Raw genomic sequence first — 24278 nt, forward strand, 5'->3', positions numbered from 1 at the left:
CCATCAGTCCTACAGTATTGCTTTATTTTCCCAAAGATATTGTTGGTGGCTGGAATACATCTGGGTGACACGTGGAAATAGGAAATGGAACTTTAGCCTTGCTTTTCTCCTCTCTCAAAATTACTGTAATCATGTGGTTTACATCCCATTCATTTTGTTTATCCATCCACTTGCTCGTCCATCCATCCACCTTCCCATCCAGTCAGCCAGCCAGCCACCCATTCAGCCACCCATTCATCCATCCATCCATCCCCTACTAGGTGCTAAGCATTGAGATATGACGTGAATTGATATAGTCCCTGTTCCTAAGGAGCTCACAAGAGGGGCAGGGGGAGTTCAGGGAAGGGGGTGGTAGTTGTGATGCCAGACACTTCAGGAGATAATAATTCTACAAGGCTATCAGTATAAGGATAATGATATGCATAGGATTTTGTGGAAACAGGGACATCACAGGCTTCCCAATTGGATTTTAATATTCATCATCTCAGTATGAAGAGCTGTCTCTTTGACATTTATATCAACATGCAAATAAAATCGAAATGTTCCATAAATTAGATCAAGGCCCTTTGTTGTTTATAGAAATACATAGTTGTGTAGCTATTTAGCTTTCCCCTGCAAGTCCAGCCTTCTCAGTCCTATTTAAAACATAATGTGTACATGTATTACTGTTAATACTTGAGAGCAGACTAATGTCTCACCAGGGCCTGAGGGCTGCAGCATGTTTAATGCAGACCAGACACTCAGAAGATCCAGCTGAGGTGTGGTTAATTTGCTGAATTAAACCTTTGGAGCTTCATTGTTTGTGTGTGTGTATCCAGAGTGGAGAGATCGTAGGAACACATATATTTTCATTTATTTGGACATTAGTTAGCTAATTAGTATTTTATTAGTTGATCACTTGTAACACAAGGGCTTTGGTCATGTTCTTATGCTCCTTTTTAGGCTGCTACTATGATGGCTGTTTGTGTCATAAATTATCGCAAGTAAATTTCTTTTGTTAGATGCTAAGTGGTAATTTGAATAAGGGCCATCATCATCATTGCTGTTGTTATTGTTATTATTATTATTTTTTAAATCAGGGCTTAAACATGTCAGAAGAGAAAAGAAAATCCTGTGGTCCTAACAAGATCCTGCTCAGTTACACTTAAAATATTTAAATTCACACTGATTTGAATAAATAACATTCACATCTATTGAAAGAATGATTGCTATAGAAATCCAGCTCTAACCCACCCTATCTTTACAGTGGTTCTCTGGTATTTATTTATTTATTTATTTATAATATTTTATTTATTTATTTGACAGAGATCACAAGTAGGCAGAGAGGCAGGCAGAGAGAGAGGAGGAAGCAGGCTCCCCGCTGAGCAGAGAGCCCGATGAGGGGCTTGATCTCAGAACCCTGAGATCATGACTTGAACTAAAGACAGAGGCTTTAACCCACTGAGCCACCCAGGTGCCCCAAGAGATTTATCTTTGATATGCTTTATAATGTTGGTGATTCACTTCTGTGACATATAATAAGTAAATACAGAATAAGAAATGTGGGTTTCTGAATTTCTTGGTAGTAGATAGGTATTAGTGCTTTTGTAAACCTAACAGTTGAAATAATAAAAAGAAAAAAAATTGGTGAGGATTGAGTGACAGCACACATTGTATAGCAAGAAATGAATTTATGTGGCTTTCATCTCCTGTACAGTCCTTTGGTACATTAAAACTGAGGCATAACCTAGGGAATTCTCAAATCCTCACTTCCTGATTATGGCGTGATTTTGAACGTGGAGAGAGACCTAGTGTGTGATACCCATCATCTATTGCCTTCTTGTCTTTCCTGTTTCCTGAAGCTCAGATACCACCCTTACTGTTTCCCATTTTTATAGTACACAAGCCTGAGGCGAAGCTCCAAACCACAGAGCAATGCAATAGAAAAGAGAGGGCGCCTGATACGCTGCAGGGCCCCAAAAGGCTCACAAGACACACAGGAAGGAGCAGACCTTCTCATGTGGCCTGACAGTAACACCGTGAATGCTTTCTGATCTTTTCACTACCAGGAAGAGAGAGGGCAGAGAGAGTAGGAAGAAGCACCATACCCCATTTTTTCATTCATTACTCGCTCAATTAATATTTCTTGAATGCTTATGGTGTGCCAGTCACCAAGATTGGTTCTGGGAATTTGAAGATGAATAAGTTACCATCCTTGCCTTCAAGGTGTTTCAGTCTAGCGGGGAGAGATTTAAACCAGTAATTAAACTCGCTAAAGTAATTATTATAATGGGGAGCAGCTGTGTATGGAAAACAACATAGATGTGGAGACCAATCACATTCACACCCTGTTGTGAGAGCTTCATAACCCAGAAGAAGGGGGTGCTGACTGCCTATGATACTGTTATGTGGAGACCAATCACATTCACACCCTGTTGTGAGAGCTTCGTAACCCAGAAGAAGGGGGTGCTGACTGCCTATGATACTGTTTCTTCATCTGATAGGAAAGGGGAACATCTTCTACTTTGCAGTAAATGTTTGTCAAGTACCCAACAGAGGGCTTGACATTGGGTAAAAGACAGATGGCGGGTGTCCCTCAGGAGCTAATTCGGGTCTCAGGGCAGTGGGTCCCCTGAGTCCTAAGTCCCAAGTCACACGTACAAAAATGGTCTTCATGGGAACACGGGCAGAGCACTGGCAAGCAGTTGCCACGGACAGAATTTAGTCTTTATCCCCCAGCTGGTCACTGTCACTAAGTAGTAAGATTTTAAAAGAAAACGACTTGGGCTGACAGCTCAAAAACCCCGTTTTCGTCGTCCAATTTCTGACACTTGAATGAATTCCACATGACTCCTGTTTTGTCACTTAGCCCCTCATTTACTTGAAGAACCCTGCACTTCTACTAGTCCCCGTCTCCTCTATGCCTTCCGTAGCTTTTCCTCTTGCCCTTTTCGTCACTCTCTCCTTCACTGTGATTTAAGAAGTATTAAGTTTTGAAGTAATACTATACATATTACAATATATATGAATTTTAAAAAACAGAAATAGAATTTGTTTGGTCATTGCTGCCTTTTTGTGAACAAAAAGCTATTGGTTAATGTTATGGAGTCCTTACTGTTGGGTACCGCATGTTCTATGCATCGTATCAGTGCCTCTCAGACTTTAGCATCAAGTCATGTCACCTGGGGAGTCTTGTTAAATGGGAGGCTCTGATTCATTCAGTCTGGGGCAGACACTGAGAGTCTTCATTTCCAGCAAGCTCTCGGGTGGTGCTGCTGGCCCATGGACTGTGTTTTTGAAGAGCAAGGTGCTGTTATCATTTGATGTTGACGAAGACACTGCGAGGGATTATTTCTCTCGTTTTACATATGCAGGAACTGAAGGTTAGAGGCATTATGTAATTTTCTCAAGGTTATTTTGCTAGAAACTAGCTAAGCTTAAGCTCTAAGCCTACTTCTGCCTCTTGGTATAGTGTATGTTATCTGGGTTTTGGAAATGTCCTACAAAACTCAAGGGTAACCTATTGCTACCTGAAATGGAGTTTTTACCTTTAGTTATTTTTTTTAATGCAACTTCTTTTCCAATTAATTTTCTCTTTATGCAAGGTTGTGTATTACATGGTGATTCAGATGTGTTGGATTTTGTTTCTAAAACTATGCAAAGTTTAGTATGATTTATTTGCCAAAATTGTAGTTTAGGAAACATGGTGCCATTGATGTAATCTGGATTGAACACAAGAGGAAATTGCTGGGGAAGGATGCATGTAAGGAAAGGAAATCCTCCGGCTGATTTATTGTTTTAACACTCAGTGTACACAGTGTGCTACGATTTTCACAGACTAATGGAAAAGGGCACAGTCTCTGTCCTTAACAGATCAGATATACTTAAGAAAATTTTTTTTTCATTTTCTTATAAAATTAATATGGTTCATAATAGAAAATTTGAGCTACGGCAGTGTAATAATAATAAAAAAAAACTAAAATCCTACTTCTTATTTTCAAAATTTAAAAGGATACATCTGGAAAGGGCGAGCCACGACCACATTTATACAGAACAGTAAGAGTTCAATGTGGTAGCATCTTGCCATGAATAGTTTAAACATTGTTTTTGGTTCTGAGGGGCAGTGGGAGTAAAAGCGGCCCAGTTAGGAGTCCCCAAAGGATGTAAGAAATGTGAATGCAGTGCTTCAGTCAGCTCTGAGTTCTGGGTGTATGTTCCAACTTTGCTAAGGGTCCCAGAGCCTGGGCCTAAAGGCACAGCTGAGGACCTATGCTAATTATTCTCCAACCCGGTCCCGGATCACCAGCGCATGCGCAGTTGGCGGTTTGCGCTCCGTGGGCGTCTCACTGGCCTATTTGTCCCCTGCAGCTTTCTGTGCGTCAGGAAATCGCCAGGGCTGCAGGGATGAGCAAGTTACGGGTTTGAGAGCAAAGCCGTCTCTTAAGTGAAAAACACCTGGCATCGAAATAGGCTCGGGGTTAGGTGCAGGTTTCTGCAGGCGTCTCCACACACACTTTTAAGGTGCCAAAAACCTCCTTACCAGCAACTAACTTGGAGACACAGGAATTACCTGCAGGAAGATAATTTAGGGGTTAGAATGGGAAGCAGAGAGGGGTGACGATCTCTAAAACTTTCAGCACGGCGTTCTCAAGATGCGCCCGGTCCTTTTCTCTTTTCTCGGGGGACTCCTCGTGCCCCAATTAATCTTTCGCTCCCCTCGGACCCTTTAAAAAATTGCAGTCGCCACCGGGAGGGGGGTGTCCCAGTAGGAACCCCTGTGTATTACAGTGTTCAGCCCCACTTTCCCCGAACCGGGAAGCCGACGCGAGGGGAAATCCCCAGACGCCGCAGGGTGGGGGTAGGGATGTACGCTCCGCAAACCCGCGGGCGCGGTGGGCGGGGGCGTTAGGCTCCCCCGCCCCGGGCACCGACCCCAGGCCGGGGCGGCGGCGCTCTCCCACCGCGCCTCTGGGGACTCGCAGACGGCTGCAAGACCGGCCGGCGCGCTGGGCATGCTCAGTCGCCGGGCGCCGGGCTCGCGAGTCGGAAGCCTGTGCGCCGCCACCGCCGCGGAGCCGGCCGGGGCGCACCGAGAGCGCGAGGGACTCGCTGCAGCGGCGGCCGGGCGGAGGAGGAGCCGGGCGGGCACCGGACCCGAGCCCCTCGCGGAGCGCCGGACCAGCCGGCCGCGGCGCCCGCTGCCCCGCACCCCCGCAGGGCAGGGGCCGGCCACGGCTGGCGTCGGCGGGGCGTGGAGAAACCGCGGCGGCGGCCGCATCCTTGCCGCCTGCCCCGGCCGGGCCGTGTCCCGGAGCCGTCGGGCATGGAGCCGTGGAAGCAGTGCGCGCAGTGGCTCATCCACTGCAAGGTGTTGCCCGCCAACCACCGTGTGACCTGGGACTCGGCGCAGGTATTCGACCTGGCGCAGACGCTCCGCGATGGAGTCCTGCTCTGCCAGCTGCTCAACAATCTCCGGGCGCACTCCATCAACCTGAAGGAGATCAACCTGAGGCCGCAGATGTCCCAGGTAAGGGAGCCGGCGCGGGCGCCTTGCCTCCAGCCGGCATCTCCTATTAATCTTCCGGCTAATTTCTTTGTGTAAATGCAAACATCTAGGTGCGCCCAGCTTGCCCTGCCTCCCAGCCTTCTGCTTTGGGGATCGCTTCGGCTTTTCGTACCTTGGCTTGAAATGGTTTAGGTCTTTAGCAGAATGCTGAAGTCCTGCGTCCGGAGATGGTATGAGGATTTCATAAAGACTTTCTGTGAAGCGGAGAAAAAAGAACAAAACTGTCTTAGGGTGCCCGTTCCTTCACCTACTTTCGTGCGTTTGTGCGTGTGTAGGGCAACAAAAGGAATTTGATCCAGCTCTCTTACAATAACAATGGTGAGGGATAAACCGAGGTGCTGCGGTCATTCTGCTTTTAGTCTCTTCTACTTTGCGTTTCATCCCCATGTTTTCTTGAAAGAGGAACCATAACATAAATGACTCTAGGAAGTGGAGGGCGTTCCGGTACCGTTATTTGTACAGGAATGACACTGGTCAAAGGGAGGAAAAGGGAGCACCATGCCGTGGTTGTCCCCGAAAGCCCCCTGAGCTTGTGGCCAGCTGGCGAGCTAGGCTGTGTTTACAGCTCTTCTTAAGCCATGTGAGAAGGAGCGAGTCCAATCTCTCTTAGCAGCGACAGGAAACAAGAAGTTTTGCTAGAGATTATGCTTTCCTTCATTCAGGGCTTGCTCAGGTGACGGAGTGCATGCTTGGCTCCTCCAGCCTTGCCTGGACGTGCCTCTTAGAGGGATTAACAACAACAACAAAAACTCTGGGGGGGAGGGTGCATCCTACAGTCAACTCAAAAGTCACAGCTCAGAGTAGTAGTTTCGTGGTCCTGTTAGAAAGTTTCCACGCAGAAAGATCGTAAACACCATTCACATCTATTTTCTTTGTAATATGAAAAATTATTTTCAGCTTAGAAGAGAGGAGTCCTTCCCTCCAGGACATATTTTAATCATTAATCCTAAATGATAGTGCCTCAGCTACTCGGCAGCCACAGCACTGCATTTTACAATGAAATGGACTTCATGAAATTGAATAATTATGTATTTAAAGTTAGAGCACACACATTCATCTCTTCTTCATGTCAGTGTTTCACCAGGGTGCCTCTGCACCCCAAATTCTGTATTACCTCCTATCCTATCTGCCTTTGGTCGGCTGGTTAGCAGTCCCCCAAACAGATTATGATTGTAAGTGGTGAGAACAATAGGATTTTTTTAAAGATTTTATTTATTTATTTGACATATAGAGATCATAAGTAGGCAGAGACAGGCAGAGAGAGAGAGGGAGGAAGCAGGATCCCCGCTGAGCAGAGAGCCGGACTCGGGGCTCCATCCTAGGACCCTGGGACCATGACCCGAGCCGAAGGCAGAGGCTTTAACACACTGAGCCACCCAGGCGCCACAACAATAGGATTTTAGAAGTGAGATAAATTATTTCCTACTTTCCCATAATCCTGGGTGTTGACTGCCTGATCTGTGGACCTCTTCAGAGTTGTTTCAATTCTGGATATCCTAGTAAGGTTTTGTTTTGTTTTAATTTGAGACAGACCGAGAAACAGCACAAGCAGGTGGAGGGGCAGAGGGAGAGGGAGAGGGAGAAGCAGACTCCCCACTGAGCAGGGAGACTGAGGGTGTGGGACTTGATTCTAGGACCTGGGATCATGACCTGAGTGGGCAGAGGCTTAACCGACTGAGCTAGCCAGGTGTCTGCTGTTAAGGGGATTAACAGACATTTCCATGAAGCTGGAAGCTGCTGTTCTGAGCAAAGTTCTATAGGGAGCTGCAGTTGCTTGAGTTTACAGATCACTGTTTCCCACCTGGCTCATAGCTTCAGAAGGTGGTATGAGTCAGGATGCTTCGGCCCACCAGTAGGGAACACAGTATTGCGTGCACTTCTGAAACTTCAGTTTCCTGGAGCCCTCGGGGATTGTTCAATAAGTTCTCAATAATCCATTTCTCTGGACAGCTGAGGATCTCCCTCTTTTAATCTTCTAACCTTTATTTGAATAATTAACAGTGGATGAAAATCTTTTCAAACGTGTTTTTGCTCTTTGTTGAATCTAGTCAATGTAATCTTTTTGATACCCGAGGAGCATCATTAATGAAAATCGAGCACATATGATACTCCAAGAATTTGATTCCCTACTGGGGGTACCACAATGAACACATCAGGATCCTTGCCCTAAAGGAATTATTACACTGTGCTATCAGATAAGGCATCAGGTTATAATGAGGTAAACAGCTGAATGACCTTCCTTAGGCTATTTTGCTTTTGGATTTTTAAGCCTGTCCAGTCCTGAGCTTTCTGGTTCCAAATTCAATGCAATTTTCTCTCTAATGTCCTGTGGGTGAGGGCTTTTCGTAAAAGCGAACCCTTGAAGGCTAGTACCTGCATATGACGATGGCTGTCCTTGCTTTCTTGGTTCCTGACCATATTGCAGAGAGAGGAGGTTGCTGAACAGCTGAGTGCTGGACAGATGAGTTTGCATTACCCAGATTGTCGTTAAATCCTTAAATGACACTTATTAATGGTTTCATTAAACAGGGTGATCTATTTAACATGCTTATAGTGCCCAGCACCTAATAGGTGTTCATTATTAGTAAAATTACTTAAAACATTGTTTTTTCCTGCTGTCATTCTTTTTTTTTTTTTTTTTTTTTTGACAGAGAGAGGGAGATCACAAGTAGGCAGAGAGGCAGGCAGAGAGAGAGGGGGAAGCACGATGAGCAGAGAGCCCGATGAGGGGACTTGATCCCAGGACCCTGAGATCATGTCCTGAGCCGAAGGCAGAGGCTTAACCCACTGAGCCACTCAGGTGCCCCCCCCCCCTTTTTTAAGATTTTATTTATTTATTTGACAAAGATCACAAGTAGGCAGAGAGGCAGGCAGAGAGAGAGGCACCCTACTGAGCAGAGAGCCCGATGTGGGGCTCGATCCCAGGACCCTGGGATCATGACCTGAGCCAAAGGCAGAGGTTTTAACCCACTGAGCCACCCAGGTGCCACCTCCTGCTGTCATTCTAAGAGTAACAGGTTGCAATCAAAATTTTAGAATAATCGCAAGGTGTCTAAACCCCTTTGGGCTGACATCTCTGTTTCTGCATTGAATGGCTCCCATCTTCTTAGCTGCTTCTGGTTACAAGACTCCTACCCCATCAGCAATATTCCTATTGTATAGTGAATAACCTAGTAACCTACTGAAATCCTGACAGGCATCCCAGCAGACTTCATTCCTCTGAATTTAGATGTCATTATTAATAGTTGTGGCTTTTGCTGTTTCTGGTATCTAAGAGTCATTCTGTCCCACCGATATAGGTTTTATGGAAGATATTAATTTGAATTTCCTTTTAGCACATGATTTTCTAGGCCAGGAAATAACTAGAAGTTTTCACTTCAGAGTCTTGTGGCATTTGAGACTGATGAACAAACATGGACAAAGGAAATTTTAGTTTGTTGATCTTTTACATATTGGTGGTTTTTAATTATCCAGTTAAGAGTCTATAAAATGAGTAGCCTCTTATATTCATAGTATTTTTCTGAGTATGATTTCTTCCATTCTCTTAGTATTTGACTTCTACCTAGTTTGGATTAAAAAAAAAAAAACCAAACCCCAAAACACAGCAAATAATTACTCAATTATAGGTTTGAATCTTGAGGTTTTAAGTTAATTACCCTTCAAAATAGAATTATAAATGGGATCCCAGCCTCATATTCTTACTGTGCTTATCTGCTGTGCTTATCTGCCTCTTTTTGGTCTTGCTATGTTGGTAAAAGGAGGATCTTGTTCAGTTCAGAAATAAGTACTTTTTTCAGAAATTTTTTTTTCAGAATTTTTTCCAGATTTTTTTTCAAAATTTTTTCAATTTTTTCAGAAATTTTAGAAATAAGCTACCTGGGTAGCTCAGTGAGTTAAGCCTCTGTCTGCCTTTGGCTCAGGTCATGATTCTAGAGTCCTGGGATTGAGCCCCAAGTTGGGGCTCTCTGATCAGCCGGGAGTCTGCTTCTCCCTCTCCTTCTGCCTCTGCCCTTCCGCACTGCTACCCTGGTTATGCGCTCTCTCAAATAAATCTTTTAAAAAGTACTTTTTTAAAAAACCTTATTTAGAATTTGTTTAAAATGAATTAAAGGAGTAGACACAAATCAGTATTTAGTCCCCCATTTAACACATTTCTTTCATGAAGAATAAATAAAATCTAGATGATTAATAAAAGTCCAGGATATATGGCATCTGGATTTATTTTTCATCCAAACAGGTGTTCTAGCTAGGATATAAAACGCATGAACAGCTCTGGGAGGAGAAGAGCCTATCTGTGATGGTTGTATCGGGGGGTACATTGTGAAAGGGCATGGACTGTAGCCTCGATGTCCTTTTTAGTGGCTAAGAAGGTCTCTGTGAATGCCTATAACCAATCATAGATCTGTCAATGAGATTATCTTAATCTTACTGTTTTGTAATGGAAAATTTTTCTTTATGTCTTACGAGGAGAGTAATACATTTGAATTTACTGACTACTGTGTATGGTATCGGTGAACTTTGAACTTTGAATTTTCTTAAAATGAAATTATTCAGGCATTCAGAGTTCTTTCAACAAATATCTGGTTCTATGTGCCAGGCACTGTTGTAGAGACTGGCTTAGGGCAATAAACAAAGGCAACAAATTTCCTGCCCTAAAACGATTTATATTTTAATGGGGGAAATGGATAATAAAGAAATGACTGTATAATATGTCCTATAAAGAGATTTCCACCCAGTAAGGGACTAGAGCAAAATGTGATTCAGTTTCATAGAAGATAGGCAAGAAGGGCTTCTCTGAAGAGGTGACAGTTGATCAGGGAGGGACCTGAAGAGTAAGGGAACGCGGGAGTATGGATGTTTGAAAGATTACTGTTGGCAGAAGGTATACCAGGTGCAAAGGTTCTGAGGTCGATTTAAAGGATGGGTATATTGGATGGGTAAATGATGGGTATATTCGAGGCCATCGTGGCTGGAGGAGAGTGAGTATAGGAAAGAGTGGTCATGATGAAGTCAGAAAATGGGAGCCAGATTTTTAAGACTAATGTGTCCTTGTAATTAAGACTAATGTGTCCTTGTAAGGACTTTGACTTTCCACTCTAAGTGAAATGGGAAGTCCCCTGACCTCACTTACATTTTCAACAGGGTCACTCTGGCTGTGTGCTGAGAATAAACTATCCAACAGCAAGGATGGAAACAGTCAGGCTAATACAGTCACTGCAGCAAGAGATGATGGCAGCTCTGGCGGGAGCAATAACAGGGCAGATGGTAAGAAATAGTTCAGTTCCGCATATGTTTTGAAGGGAGAGTCAGCAGGAGTTTCTTGATGGAGCCAATTTAGGTATATGAGAAGGAGAGGGGAGCCAGGAATAACTCCAAAATTTTGGCCTGAGAAATTGGAAAGATGGAATTGCCCTGACTGAGAGGGAGAATACTGGAGCAAGATAGCTTTTGGTGGATGTCCGAAGAGGGCAGGGAGATCTGGAGCCAGTTATGTTTGGAATGCCCTGTAGACATCTAAGTAGAGATGCTGAGCAGACAGTGGAGAAGTTGGGTATATAGATGTGAATTTTGGAGTCATCAAGGTATAGGTGGTATTTAGAATCATGAGCCCTGATGATATCACACAGGGAGAAGTCTAGAAAGAAAAGGTCAGAGGACTGAGCCATTGGGCCAGCCCATGTGTCAAAGGTAGTAGGATGAGAACCTATGAAGGAGTTGAGAGGGAACGGCCATGAGGCAGAAGGGAAAACAGCAAGAGTGTGGAGAGCAAGTGAATAAAGTGTTTCTGGGAGATAATATGAGCAGACCTGTCAAATGCTGCTGATAGATCAAGTAAGACAAAGATGGAAGATGGACTGCCAAAAATGAAATTTTTTGATGATTTGACAGATCTGGTGTGTGATGGACAAACAACCTATTGGAGAAGAGCAGGTAGAAGGAAGAGGATCAACACAGAGAGCTATACAAGCATGACCCCTCTCTGGGAGTATGGTTGCTGTGGTGGTGGCTGTTGGAAAAGAAAAGAGATCTACAGGGTTGCTTTCGTATCCAAAAGAATTTGAATTTTATACTTAACGAAAAGAGTTCTTAGCTCTTTAAGTCCTATTAAGGCATCTTAAGCTCTTGTTCTGTAGGCATACTTGATAGCTTAACTTGGACTCTCTAGGAACCAGAGCCTGGGATAAAGGATAAAGCGTTGTGAGATGGTTGGTGAGGTATAATCCCATGGCTGCCAGGGTGAGAGAAATGGAGAAGTGGGTGTGTCTTGTTTTGTGGATGGGGGAAAACTGTATCATGTTGGTAATGCAGATGGGTTTGATTCAGTATGGATACCAATTTCCTAATTTTCAAATACAACAGACCCTTTTCAAAATTGTTTTTCTTAAGCTCTCTATGGCATTTGACATGGCCTTTTCTGTTCCTTTTGAAACTCTTCCTTGATTCCTGTCACACTGCACATTCCTCATTTGCTCATTGCTTTTACTATCCCCTTGTTTCCTTTGCTGGTTTCTCTTTAAACATTCCATAGAAATTTGAATTGCCTCCTTCATTGTCTTTGTTCCTATTTTCTTTCCTGTGTCTTCTCATGTCGCTGTAATGTTACCTACTTTTCATACCTCGATGGACCCCAAATTTACTGATAGCCTATACCTCCCTGTCTGTTACCTCCACCTCTACTGGTGCAATCATTTCACAGTTGGAGTGGTGGCAATCACAGGATCAGACTTCACTGTGCAAAGTGCACCCCCCTGCAGAGGGAAGGATGAGCTTGATGGGGAGAATTGGACCCGAGCAAGGCTGCTGCTGAAGTTCAGTCAGTAGAAGAGGGGGCCAGAGAATGCCATGCCCGAGAAAGTATGGGACAGAAAGGATAGAGAAGGACCAAAAGATGGACATGATGGAGAGTTGGAATGGACAGGGCTTTGGGCCTCTTTGATGCAGTGAGAGCTAGGAACCTGTGGCTAGAATGAGCCTGTGTTTCAGGCTGGGCTGATGGGGGGACTTGTAGGGGGACGCAATATCGAGGAGGTGCAAATTTCAGAGGGAAGGGGAGCACATTCAGTTTTAGCTGTGGAGTTTGAAGCTATTATTAGTTACCATCCGTATTTAGTGTCAAGCATCCTATTCTTTTTTTTTTTTTTTTTTAAGATTTTATTTATTTAACAGACAGAGATCACAAGTAGGCGGAGAGGCAGACAGAGAGAGAGAGGAGGAAGCAGGTTCCCTGCTGAGCAGAGAGCCCGATGTGGGGCTCGATCCCAGGACCCTGGGATTATGACCTGAGCTGAAGGCAGAGGCTTTAACTCACTGAGCCACCCAAGCGCCCCGAGCATCCTATTCTCTTAAACTATTTTCTTTCTGGCTTATTCTGATACCTAAAATCCAACAATCTTTTGAACTCTTGGTTCTGCCACCTCTTCACTGCCTTCATATCTTTATTTCCTTCCTCCTTAGCTTAAATTCTGCAGTCATGATACTTCCAGCTTGATTTGTGATACTCATTTGAGTAAAGTGCAACCCAGGTTAAATCCAACTCTCCACTTACTCCTGCCTGCAATGTGGCTCCTGGATCTGATGGAGGAAAACCTAGGACACTCAGACTGTTGTCCCTTTAAATTCATGGTCCCTAACCTCAGTGAGGCACTCTAGGCTACCCAGCCATCTGATTCTGTTTCTCTAGACCAGGTGTTCTCAAAGTAGGGTCTGGAGACTCCTGGTAGTGTTTCAGAGATAGATACCTTTAGGAGTTCCATAAAGTCAAGTCTTTTTTTTTTTTTTTTTTTTAAATAATACATTATTTGCCTTTTCTTTAATTTTCTCACAAGTGTAGAGTGGAGTTTTCCAAAGGCTGCATGACACCGCTGATGTCACTGCTGCGATGGACCATGAATTATGTGCTTGTAGATACTAATAAAGATTTCTCAGTTGAGACTACTAGTATGTTAAATGTTGATAGATATAACCGCTGTAAACAGAAGCTCCTGGGGGTTCTCAGTAATTATTTTTTTCATTAGTTTAAGAGTGTAACAAGATCCTGAGACCAAAAAGTCTGAGAACTGCCCTAGACCATTCACTCTTTTTCTTTTGACCATTCACTTTCTGACTCTCCTCGATGACTACTTGGACATTTTCTTGACACACAATGTTACATTAGTTTCAGGTATATAACCTAGAAATTCCAGTCTATGCATTATGCTATCCTTAGTACAAGTGTAGCTATGATGTGTCACTATACAACATTATTACAATACCATTGATTATAATCCCTATGCTCTACCTTTCATCCCTGTGACTTTCTCATTTCACAAGTGCAAGCCTGTATCTCCCACTGCCCTTCACCCATTTTGCCCATCCTTCTCCGTCCTGGTACTTTTTCTTGTTGAAACTCCATCTTTATCTCCATTTTTCCCTCTTTTCTGGTGACCTTGCTTCCTAGTCTACTGAGAAAACAGGCAATCAGGAGAGCTTCCTCGGTCTCCCCTTTTAGCATGTGTGCCCATAGATGATGCTTTCTCTCCTGTTCTATGGGCGCATTATCAGTGCTCCTAGAGAAGGCCGGTTCCTTTGTCACTCTATCCCTGTGCTTTCCTGCATCATCTGTTCTCTTCTGGATCTTACCATTTGAATGCACAAATGCTGTTCATTCCCTCATTTGAGTCAGGATCTATTTTCAAGATAGAGCCACAGAGGCTTGTTTGAACATTGGGTGTGATGGAGAGTGACTGAGGATTTCTAGGGTTTACCTGACTGATGGTCAGTCAGCCTCCTTATAACTGTTCAGTGGTTCCTTATAGACAATGAGTTAAAATCCAGGTTTCTTAGTAAAAGCATACAAGGCCCTGTTGTCTAGTCGGCTAGAGGTGTCTGCTCTACCTCTCAACACTTTCTTCTCTGTGCTCCTGAACTTTTTGTGGCTTCTCAAATGAACTGTGCTCTTCAATGTCCTGTGTTATTGCATGTACCCACTTCTCCTTATTTGTGGGACTGAAGAGTCAGTTCAGGAGTCACCCTTGCTGATCATTTACAGCTTTGTGCCAGACTGTGTCACATACACAGGCAGAGCATGACAGTCTTCGCACCGTCTTGCAGTACTTCGTGTACCTTCCAGGTCTGCTGGAGGCTGCCATGGGCTTGCTCATTTATGTACATCTCTAAAAATTGACACCAAGACTCCTTATTTATACTCCTTATTTATACACATAAGTAGCCATAAACTAAATTCATGGATGGATGGGAAGTGATGACTTTGTTTACCTTTTCAAACATACCTCAAACTTTTAATAACTTTTTATAAGATGTATTTTGCACTATGTTATTAAAAATCAAACATCTGCTCATTGGAAGGCGTTACAAATAGGTATTACTTTACCATGTGACTACCTGACTGACCATCAGAAAGTGTCTAGAACCGTTTGTTGTTCTTCCTCCTACCTAACATAGGTGTGGGACACGGACACCGTCGGTTAAGCAGCTGCCTTCATCTCAGGTCATGATCCCAAAGTCCTGGGATCGAGCCCCACGTCAGGCTCTCTGCTTGGCGAGGAACCTACTTCTCCCTCTCCCTCTACCTGCTCGTGCTCTCTCTCTCTCAAATAAATAAATAAAATCTTAAAAAATAAATAAATAGGTGTAATAAAGGAACCTATGCTTTAGGTGGCTGTGAGGACTGAATGAATGAAGCAGCTCTGCCCTTGGCATGTAACAAATACTTAAGTGTTAATGACTTTTACTGTGCTTATGACTGCTACTACTGCAGAAACCTACAAGGCATGTTAACACTTCCCATGAATTCTCCTTGTCACACCACCATGAAACCATCGCTATTAGTTACCGCCATGTAAGAGCTACTTTCCAAGGCTGAGAGGAGTTTAGGATTTGTACTAACAAGCCGGGCAGGGTGGAGGCAGGATGCTGAGTTCCTTCATCAAGGCTTTTGGCACATCTGCATGTGAATGGTAGTCAGTTTCTTTTCCCCTGCTGTCTGGTTCTCTTATAGCCTTTGCTTTAGAGGAATGTTCTCAGATTGGCTCTGTGGTTATAATAACAGCCCCTCTATACTAGGTACTGAGTAATTCTGGTTTCAGGGTACTGAATGTAGTAACAGGATGATTTTATACATCTTTATCATGCAGTGTAAAATGGGAGACCGACCTCTAACAGGTTTGTGATGGGGAAAAGAAATAAAATCGGGTAGAAAAACTGAGGAAAGTTAATGAGAGGTCAGGAGAATGACTGTAGCTGGTCCTTTGGGGCATTTTTTAAAAAAAAGATTTATTTATTTGACAGAGAGATCACAAGTAGGCAGAGAGGCAGGTGCAGGGCGGGGAGGCAGACTCCCTGCTGAGCAGAAAGCCAGCTGATGCAGGCCTCTATCCCTGGACCCTGAGATCATGACCTGAGCTGAAGGCAGAGGCTTTACCCACTGAGCCACCCAGGTGCCCCCCTTTTTGGCCTTTTAATACTGTGCCTGGTAACCCCTAGTCCTGAGCATGTGGTTTTTATGCTGTACTCCTGAGTGGGGTCAGGAGTGCCTACATTTCTCTGGGCAGCAGGAACATCATTGTTGCAAATAATAGACTTTCGAGTGGTTGTCTTTTATTCCCCCTTTTATTCTGTATTATAGCCATTCTTCTTCTAAATGCATGGACACCTATTATTTACAGTGTTGTTTAGAATATTATACCCCCTCGTCCCATTAGCATAGATCCTGCCTTGTGTGAAGGCCAGTCACTAGTTTGCATTTTGCCTTTCCCCAATCTTAAGCATTTAGTGGACAGAACCATGAAGAGAAAAGAAGTAGATACTTTGGATTTTCATAGAAAATTATTTTAGAATTTTGTGCTGCTATGTGCATGTGCTTTCAAAATCTGTGTTGCAAGAATTGTAGTCAGCTTTTGAGTAGCTTGCTTAACAGGAAACCAGCAGGATATGCTGCTCACAGGGGAGTTCTCTAAAGGGTCAATTAATATGGAATAGTCAATGAAACACTTGATACTCACCTTCCATGATTTTCAAAGTACTTGTCTTAAAATAGATCAGTAACAGCTGGCTTGAATAAATAAGCATCTTGCCTCTGTGCCCACTAATGTCAGGAGTCTTTTCTTGGGAGCATGGGGCAATATGGTTTAATGAAAAGGCTTCGGGCCAGGAGTCAGAGGACCTGAGAGGCACAGCTCTCTCTGACATGCAGCCTTACCAACTAGCTGCTGCTTTGTCTCTGCCTTCCATACTTACAGCAATAATAGCAAATACTGACATACCAATAATATGCCGAATAGCAGCTAACATTTTTTATGCATATTTAGACCTCATTAAGAAGGCATTATGGTTTCTTAAAGAGAGGTTTGGGGCAAGAGGGAAGTGTTTGAATCCCAGCTCTGGCATGGGACCTGATGGCTTTGGGAAAATCATTTTACTTGTTGAGTCTCCATTTCCTCATAGGCAAGAAATTCTGAAAACCTACTTTGCAGGATTGTGGTGAGAATTAAATAATTTCTGTAAAATGCTTGGGGCATAGTAGGTACTCAGCAAGATTTAATTTCCGTCCTCGTCTCCCACATCCTTGAGCCTTATGAGTCTAAGAGCCAGGAAGAACAAGATCTTATCACTCTTCTACAGAGAAGGAAATAGAGGTGTACACTGGCTAAAGGACTTTGCTCAAGGTCACACAGACAGGAAGTGGTGAAGACGGGACTTGAGTCCAGTTGTCCTAATTCCAAATGCTGTGAAGTTTATCATTCCTGCTGTCAAGCTGAGTGCTTAGATGGTGCATTGTGTGAGGAAATGCCTGGAAACATGTTCGGGAAACCAGGCCTGCCCTGCAAGTGCACAGTGACATTGTATTACCTTGCACTGAAGTTTATTGTATTTCAAAGAGAAACGTCTGAACTCATGAAACCAGTTTTCGCTTATTTAAGAGTCTGATTTAATTCATGGATTATCTGCTTTTTGGTAATTTCCTAGCTCTTCTGCTTTCTGTTTGGTTCTGTTTTTATGGGAATTTGTGCATATGAATGTTGGTTGATTTAAGCCACCAATTTGTCTACTAAATATTAGATTTTATAGTAGATACTGAGGATTCAAAGGTAAATAAAACTCAGTCCCTGATCCAGTGTGGCTTTTAATCTATACAGCATGGATTTTACTTCAGAAATGGCTTTATAAAACCAAGGTGGGAATGGGGTAGGGAGATTGGAATTAGTGAATGAGCATGGCAAATGCTCGGTAGAGGGTAGTACATTTTTGGATGCATTGATAATTTTGCTGATGTGCAGGGTGTGACATGTGAATGTGTGTGCCAGGCTCAAGGCATTTCTGTCCTCCCCCAGACATTTGTCTAGAATCTCCTATGTTCAGGGTACTGGAGTCCTCAAGATAAATTATATGGAACTTTCTGCTTTTGTGGGGCGGGGAGAAAGCAGATCTGACCTCAGAGTCAGGTTTTTGCAAGAATGCAGAAAGGAAGTAAGTCATTGGATGCTACAGAGCAGGTGCAAAAGTGCACGCAGCTGGGTGAGCGAGATGAGACCAGGAAGAGGACAGAACATGAGTGGTTACAGGAGAGGAAGAAGGCTTGAGAAAGAAACTGGGCGGGGAGAGTGTGTGTGAGATGAAGAATGTGCAGAGACATTCAAACCTCAGCAATGTCTCCAGCGGGACAGTTACTCTGAGGGGTGATGAAATATCCTCCATGACATTAATACTGGGATATGGCTGCACCGTTTGCATTTGGTGTGAAGACGTTAAATTATAGGACTTTGGTGCATAGCCTGTAATACAAATGGTGGTCTAGTCTCTTGAATATCTTAAATGCTGAGGGAGCAGAGACCATATAGAGAGATTCAGACTATATCACGGGCATCGACAGCAGTGTGCAAAGCCTACTCTCTTTCTGCCTCTAACCTCCTGACTTGCCACCTCTCAGTCCCTCATACCCACCTTAATCATTCTTTATTCTCCTTGTGCTGTTTGTTGACTGATATCTCTCTTTGTTGGTCCATTTGTTTTTGGCTGTGTCTTCCTTGGTCCTGCTCGAATATGCGGTCAAATTTTCCACATTCATCCCCAGTTCCCTTCACCTCTGTGCCCTCAGATGGGGCAGTCACCCTGCCCTTCAGTGCCGTCACAGGCTTTCCTGCTTTTGCTTCCAAGCCAAAGAGGGTTGTCCGAGAATCTCACTCAGCAGCTCGTGTGTACCGCCCAGCTGGCCGTGGTGCTCATCATTGCCTCTCCCGTCACCCTCTTGGCTCCTTATTTCCCTAGTCAGACTCCAGATCTCTAAATCCCAGACACAGAGTCCCCAACTCTCCCTCAGTCCCTGCAGGTTCAGTTGGTTTTTATCATTACCACCAAGTCCTCCTGAGTCTTGTCCTCGGTCTGTCCTATCCACCCCTCATCGTGGTGACCACTGTAACTGTTACTAGGAGTAGCAGCTATCCCAAACTTCACAAGCTACATTTATGCACACATTTTTGCTGCCTTCTTAGGGGAGAGTTTTGGGTCTTGAAGAGAATGTTTAATAAATTAGAAGCCCGGAAAGGACCAGGTGTTATGAAAACTTTGATTCTGGGAAATTGGACCCCACACCCAAGAGGTGCTCTTTTTGGTTTATGGTCTCCAGAGGCCAGTGGTGTGCTTGAGTGAACATCCACTGACGAACCAGAAACTCAAGTCACCTTTTTCAGTTCCCAGCGGCAGCAGGCTGCCTAGCCCCTCTTGCAGCCAGCTTACGGCATCTGTTTTTTCACAAGCTTTTTATGGGGGGGAGGGGGTGGGTAATATTACCACTCAATTAAGACCGCTTTTCCTTAATTATGTATGCAGTGCCTGACAGAGAAAGGATAATTCTGTCACATTGATACTCCAAAATGTAGATTTGGCAGAAAATTATTAAATTCTCTGGCATTTGACCTTCAGATATGAAAAAGCATTTGTTGACTAAAGGAAGTTAGTAAGCTTAGGCCACAGTCAGCCACACAAGAAATGCTTGAGTTGAGATTTATGATGACAGTACTTGAAAATAGAACCTTGTGTTTTCCCATAAACTGTACTTGGGGATTCAGTAGAATATAGCAATTTATCCTCAGTGAGGAGGAAGCAGGAAATCTCTGGAGTTCAGGATGAGCACTAACATGAAAGATCTGGGTGCTTCCAGAGACCCCATTTAAGGAGAGAATGTGTCATAATTGCTGTTAAGATCAGTTTCATTCCTGGAAATTCTAAAATGTGAAACTGGACTCTTCAGAGTATTTGGCTCTGATAGTTAAATCCTTATTGAATTCTCAATCTTTCTGAATATATAGTTCCATTTAATGACCTTAGTGAAGACAAGAGTAATGAGAATTTGGTAAAGGATCTAATTTTTTTCTTGCCTTATTTAGTAAATGGTTCACCAGTTTCAATGATGCATATAAATTTCTCACCTAGCTAGCCCTAAGCTATTTGCCCATTTGGCAGTTACCTTGCTGTGTTTTATGTAAAATAAGCTAAATGAAGAAATGCATTTAATAATAGTAAAATAATACCCTCATCTCTCTAAAGAAGAGATAAAATAGGTTTCTTATATTCTTTTTCAATGCAATAAGCTTAAGTTCATTTACAATAACCATTAGAAAGTTCCTAGATTCTGACTTAAAACCCAAGGACTTTCCATTTACACACTCTTCTCATAAACTCATGAGGCAATATTGTATAGTTGAAAGCACCTGGGCCTTGAATACATCAACCTGGCTTTGGATCCTAGCTGTGCCACTTGTAATCTTGGGCACCATGGGCAGTCTGATCTTGGTGTTTTCACATTTATAAAATATCTGTTCGCAATGTTGTAAGGATAAAATTAACTGCAATAAGGTATTTAGCCCTTAGTAGGTACTCAATGAATGTGCCATTCCTTTTCCTAAGCCTGTTTTTTAAATCCAGGGAGATTACATGTTGCAAGTTAAAATGAGGAAGAGGGACAGCTGAAAGCTAAATTGACAGTAGTACAACAAAAACAAAAGAAAAACCAAAAGACACCCTATAAATCATGGACTCAAAAACCACATTAATCTTGGATTGTGGAGAAATGCTGCCAAACTGATCAACATAGTGTACTGGGCTCTGAGGAAGGATGGTCCTGTTTGGACCAGTATAGAAACTGATTGTGTTGTTCAAAGAGTTATACTGTGATGGAACTGGAAAAGTCCTGAGAGGTAATTTTAGTTCCGCTCCTTGGTTTTAAAAATGGGCAGTCTGAGCCCTCTGATGATGCAGTGATTTGCCCAAGGTTACTTGGTTTCCTGAGTAACAGTGCATTGCTTCTAACAGAATACTTAAGACCCAGGTCCTCAAGAGAAGTTTAAATCATATTAATCCTTAAAAACAAAAACAAAATATTTGGGAAAGATTGGAAAATGATTGAGTTCAGAATGTGTCCTGTGGAGTCCTTATTACAAAGGCCTCACTCTCTTGCCTTCAGCTCTCTTCTTTCCTCTCTCTCCCTCTATCCATCCATCCCTTGGATCCAGTAATAGAGGGGAACCTTTGGGAATAGGGATGCAAAGTGTCAGATTTTGGAGCTCAGAAAGTCCTGGAAAAATGGACAGAGCATTGAAAAAATTACAGTTGACTCTTAAACAACATGGGGCTTAGGGCTACTGATCCCCGGTGCAGTTGAAAATCTATGTGTAACTTGGGATGTCCCCCAAATTTAACTAATAGCCTGTTAATCAGAAACCCTACTAATAACCGTTGATGAGCACATTTTGTATATGCATTCTACTGTATTCTTAAAGTAAGCTAGAGGAAAGAATGTTAAGAAAATCACGGAAGATAAAGTCCTGTACATCTATGTATTTAAAAAATCTGCATACAAGTGGACCCATATTCAAACCTGTATTATTTGAAGGTCAATTATAAAAAACAATTATGAAATGAGAGATCTGTTGCTTAAAGGAGTAAACCTCCAACATCCAGAAACTTAGCTACCCAGAATTACTCCGTTCCTGAGCGCGCTGAGGTTTTGCTGTTTAAAGTCAGATAACAGTGTTTCAAATTCCCAAGAATGAATATTTATGGTAACATCAAAACATGTTATTTCTCCAAAAATCATGTGTTCCATAATACTGTGGACCATTTGTTCTTCAGCTTTGTTTTTACCCTTGAACCTGGCATAGAACGAGAGCTCCTATGAATGAATGAATGAATAAATGAATGACTATTGAATGAATTCCTAACACCAACTTTAAAATGGGTTGAATGAGAATGCCAGATTTTATGTCCTTTATCTTCATTACAGGCTGCAAAAACAATATAATTCATACTCCGCCTGTTTCCTTGTAACAGCAGGCAGCATGATATATTTAAAGCACGTGGATTTTTAGCTTCAGACAGGCCTGAGTTCAAATCTCATCCCACTAGATGAGCAGCTGTGGGCAAATCCCTTTATCTCTCAGCAACTTAGTTTCCTTGCTTGTGAAATAGGAATAATTCTTTCTGCACAGTGTTGTGGAGAGCACATGAGCTCAGGGAGGCAAAATGTCTTGCATAGCCCTGGGGGCACGGTAGACACTTAGTCATAATTTGCCACCCTTTCCTTCTGCCACCTCCTCTAATCTTTCGATGGTATAGGGCTTTTCCCACAGTCTTTTAGGAATCACAACATTCTGTTGATCTTCAGTAAGTTTTCTCTTCTGTTGTATTCTGTCGGACATTGTTTTATTTAGGCTAATTTAAAGGCCTCACAATATTATGAGTTAAAAGTGATTTAAATTACATCATTTTATCTACCTGTTAGTGGTTTCATATTTGACAAATGTGATATAATAAGAGCAAACAATCTACTAGGAATTGGTAGACTCCCATTCAAATTCTGGCTCTATCACTAATTAGCTTTGTGATCTCTGAGCCTCTGTTGGCTCAGATTCTGTGAACCTTCATTTTCCCTTTCATAATGGGGTTGGCATTGTGTACTGAAAAGGACCTGGTCTTTACAGTTAATATTCTGGATGTGCTACTAATAAGCTGTATGAAGTAGGGCAGGCTCTTTCACTTCTCTTTCTGCTCCCTCAGTGGCCTCCTGGGAATAACACTGTCCATACTGTAGCTTGTCATGAGGATTAGGTGAGATAATGTATGACAAATTCCTGCCTCTCACTTTGCACATCATAAACTTTTAATCAGCAAGTGACAATAACTGTCCTTCCACTAAATACGATTACGGTTAGTATTAGTAATGATTGTTACCCTACAGATTAGAGAGATTCACCAAGAGCATAATTATTATAGTTGAAGAATTTTAAGAAAAACTCAGTAATTTTCTTGGGATCATGTAGGAAGTGATAATGGAAGAGTATGCAGCTGTGAAAGTAATCAGTAGTCCACTTGATATGCTCACTGGTTATGTAGTTAATCATTTGGATTACTTTCAGTTCCTTTATAGGTAGCATGACTGTAAGTGTCCATGTACATATTATTCCCCAAGTTTGGATTATTGCTTTCAACTTTATTTTCCAAAGTGAATCTCCTAGGTGAAAGATTATAAACCTTTTTCAGCTCTTGATAATATGCTGCCTGATGGTTGGCAGAGAAGTATTTCTAATTGACTAAGAGTAAATTTCTAAAGTTTTGGTATCATTTAGGTTTGATTTTTATTTACTGGATGACTTTGAGTAAATTAACCTCACTAAGTCTGCTTATTTTTTTTGTTTTTTGTTTTTTTTTTTTTTTTTCATCTGTAAAACCGGATGCAAGTAGCCACCTCACAATATGTGTCAAGTACTTAGATGGTGCTAAGTATTTACTGCTCAGCCTTTCTGTCATTCTTGAAGCCATCTGTGCTCCCTCAACGCCACCCCCCCCATCACTTGGCCCATTGCCTTCTAATTGTGGATATTCTACTTTATGCCAGTGCATTCTCCCAACTGCATCTTCAGTAATCTTAACGTACATACCCACCCACATCATGTGAACCTTTTTATAACTCTTAGAATGCTTCCTCATCTCTGAGGGTTGAAGAAGGCCCTCTGAGATCTGACCTTGTTGTCCTCTAGCTTCAACCCCCTTCTCTCTTGCTCATTCTGTGGCAGCCATGTTGGATATTTTCCACTCCTGGAATTTGTCACCTCATCTTTTTTCCTCTAGACTTGGAGCTTGCTATTTTGTCTGTTTCTTGGTTTTTAAATTCTTCATTTATACAACTCCTCGTCCTTAGAAATACTGGCTTTAGGAATTGATGTTCCTGTTCCACCTAAGCCTCATGATGGCAGAGCCCACCTTGATTCATTCACTGCTGAATTCCTGGGGACAAGCACAATGCCCAGGACACAGTGCTCAGTAACTCTTTGGGAATGTATAAATAAATATAATAGTAACTTATTAGCAATAAATACAATAAAGAAGAATTTTAGGTATAATTTGTTCAAAGCCTTTGATTTCAAATTACTCTGTGAAATTAAATATCGAAGTGTTTTCCAAAGACTTTTTAAACACCTAAATATGTTTTTGTAATTTAGATCTTGCCTCCTTTTTTTTTTTTTTTAAGATCTTGCCTGATTTTGTCTTATATAATCTAACATGTTAATGAGGGCAAGTCAGAAGGGAAGAGGGCAAATATGGTAGCAATCACAGTTTAGCATCAAGTAGTCTCTCATCTTTGCCAACTCTCCTCATCTGAGGATGAGTCACAATAACGTTATCTGAACCATCCAAGAGGCTGAGCAGAGTCCTCTTAACCCAGATTGCAGTAGGACTTAAT

General features: G+C 42.6%; 1 protein-coding gene and 1 long non-coding RNA gene across 5 annotated transcripts in view; one reads left to right on the plus strand and one right to left on the minus strand.

Moving 5' to 3' along the window:
* Positions 1-3975: 3975 nt before the first annotated feature.
* Positions 3976-6203, minus strand: LOC116567331. The gene is made up of 3 exons (XR_004276189.1): positions 5658-6203; positions 4520-4549; positions 3976-4434 (listed from the first exon to the last, which is right to left on the minus strand). It is a non-coding gene; the product is annotated as an uncharacterized LOC116567331 (long non-coding RNA).
* VAV3 (vav guanine nucleotide exchange factor 3) overlaps positions 5189-24278 on the plus strand; it is a 361263-nt gene continuing 342173 nt past the window's right edge. For all 4 annotated transcript variants that reach the window (XM_032302316.1, XM_032302317.1, XM_032302318.1 and 1 more), the window contains exon 1: positions 5189-5506. In XM_032302316.1, coding sequence (XP_032158207.1) covers positions 5303-5506 — 204 coding nt within the window. In that variant the 5' untranslated portion in view covers positions 5189-5302. The remainder of the gene's footprint in view (positions 5507-24278) is intronic.

This window comes from Mustela erminea, chromosome 10 (assembly GCF_009829155.1).
Source record: "Mustela erminea isolate mMusErm1 chromosome 10, mMusErm1.Pri, whole genome shotgun sequence".
NCBI classification, from domain to species: Eukaryota; Metazoa; Chordata; class Mammalia; order Carnivora; family Mustelidae; genus Mustela; species Mustela erminea.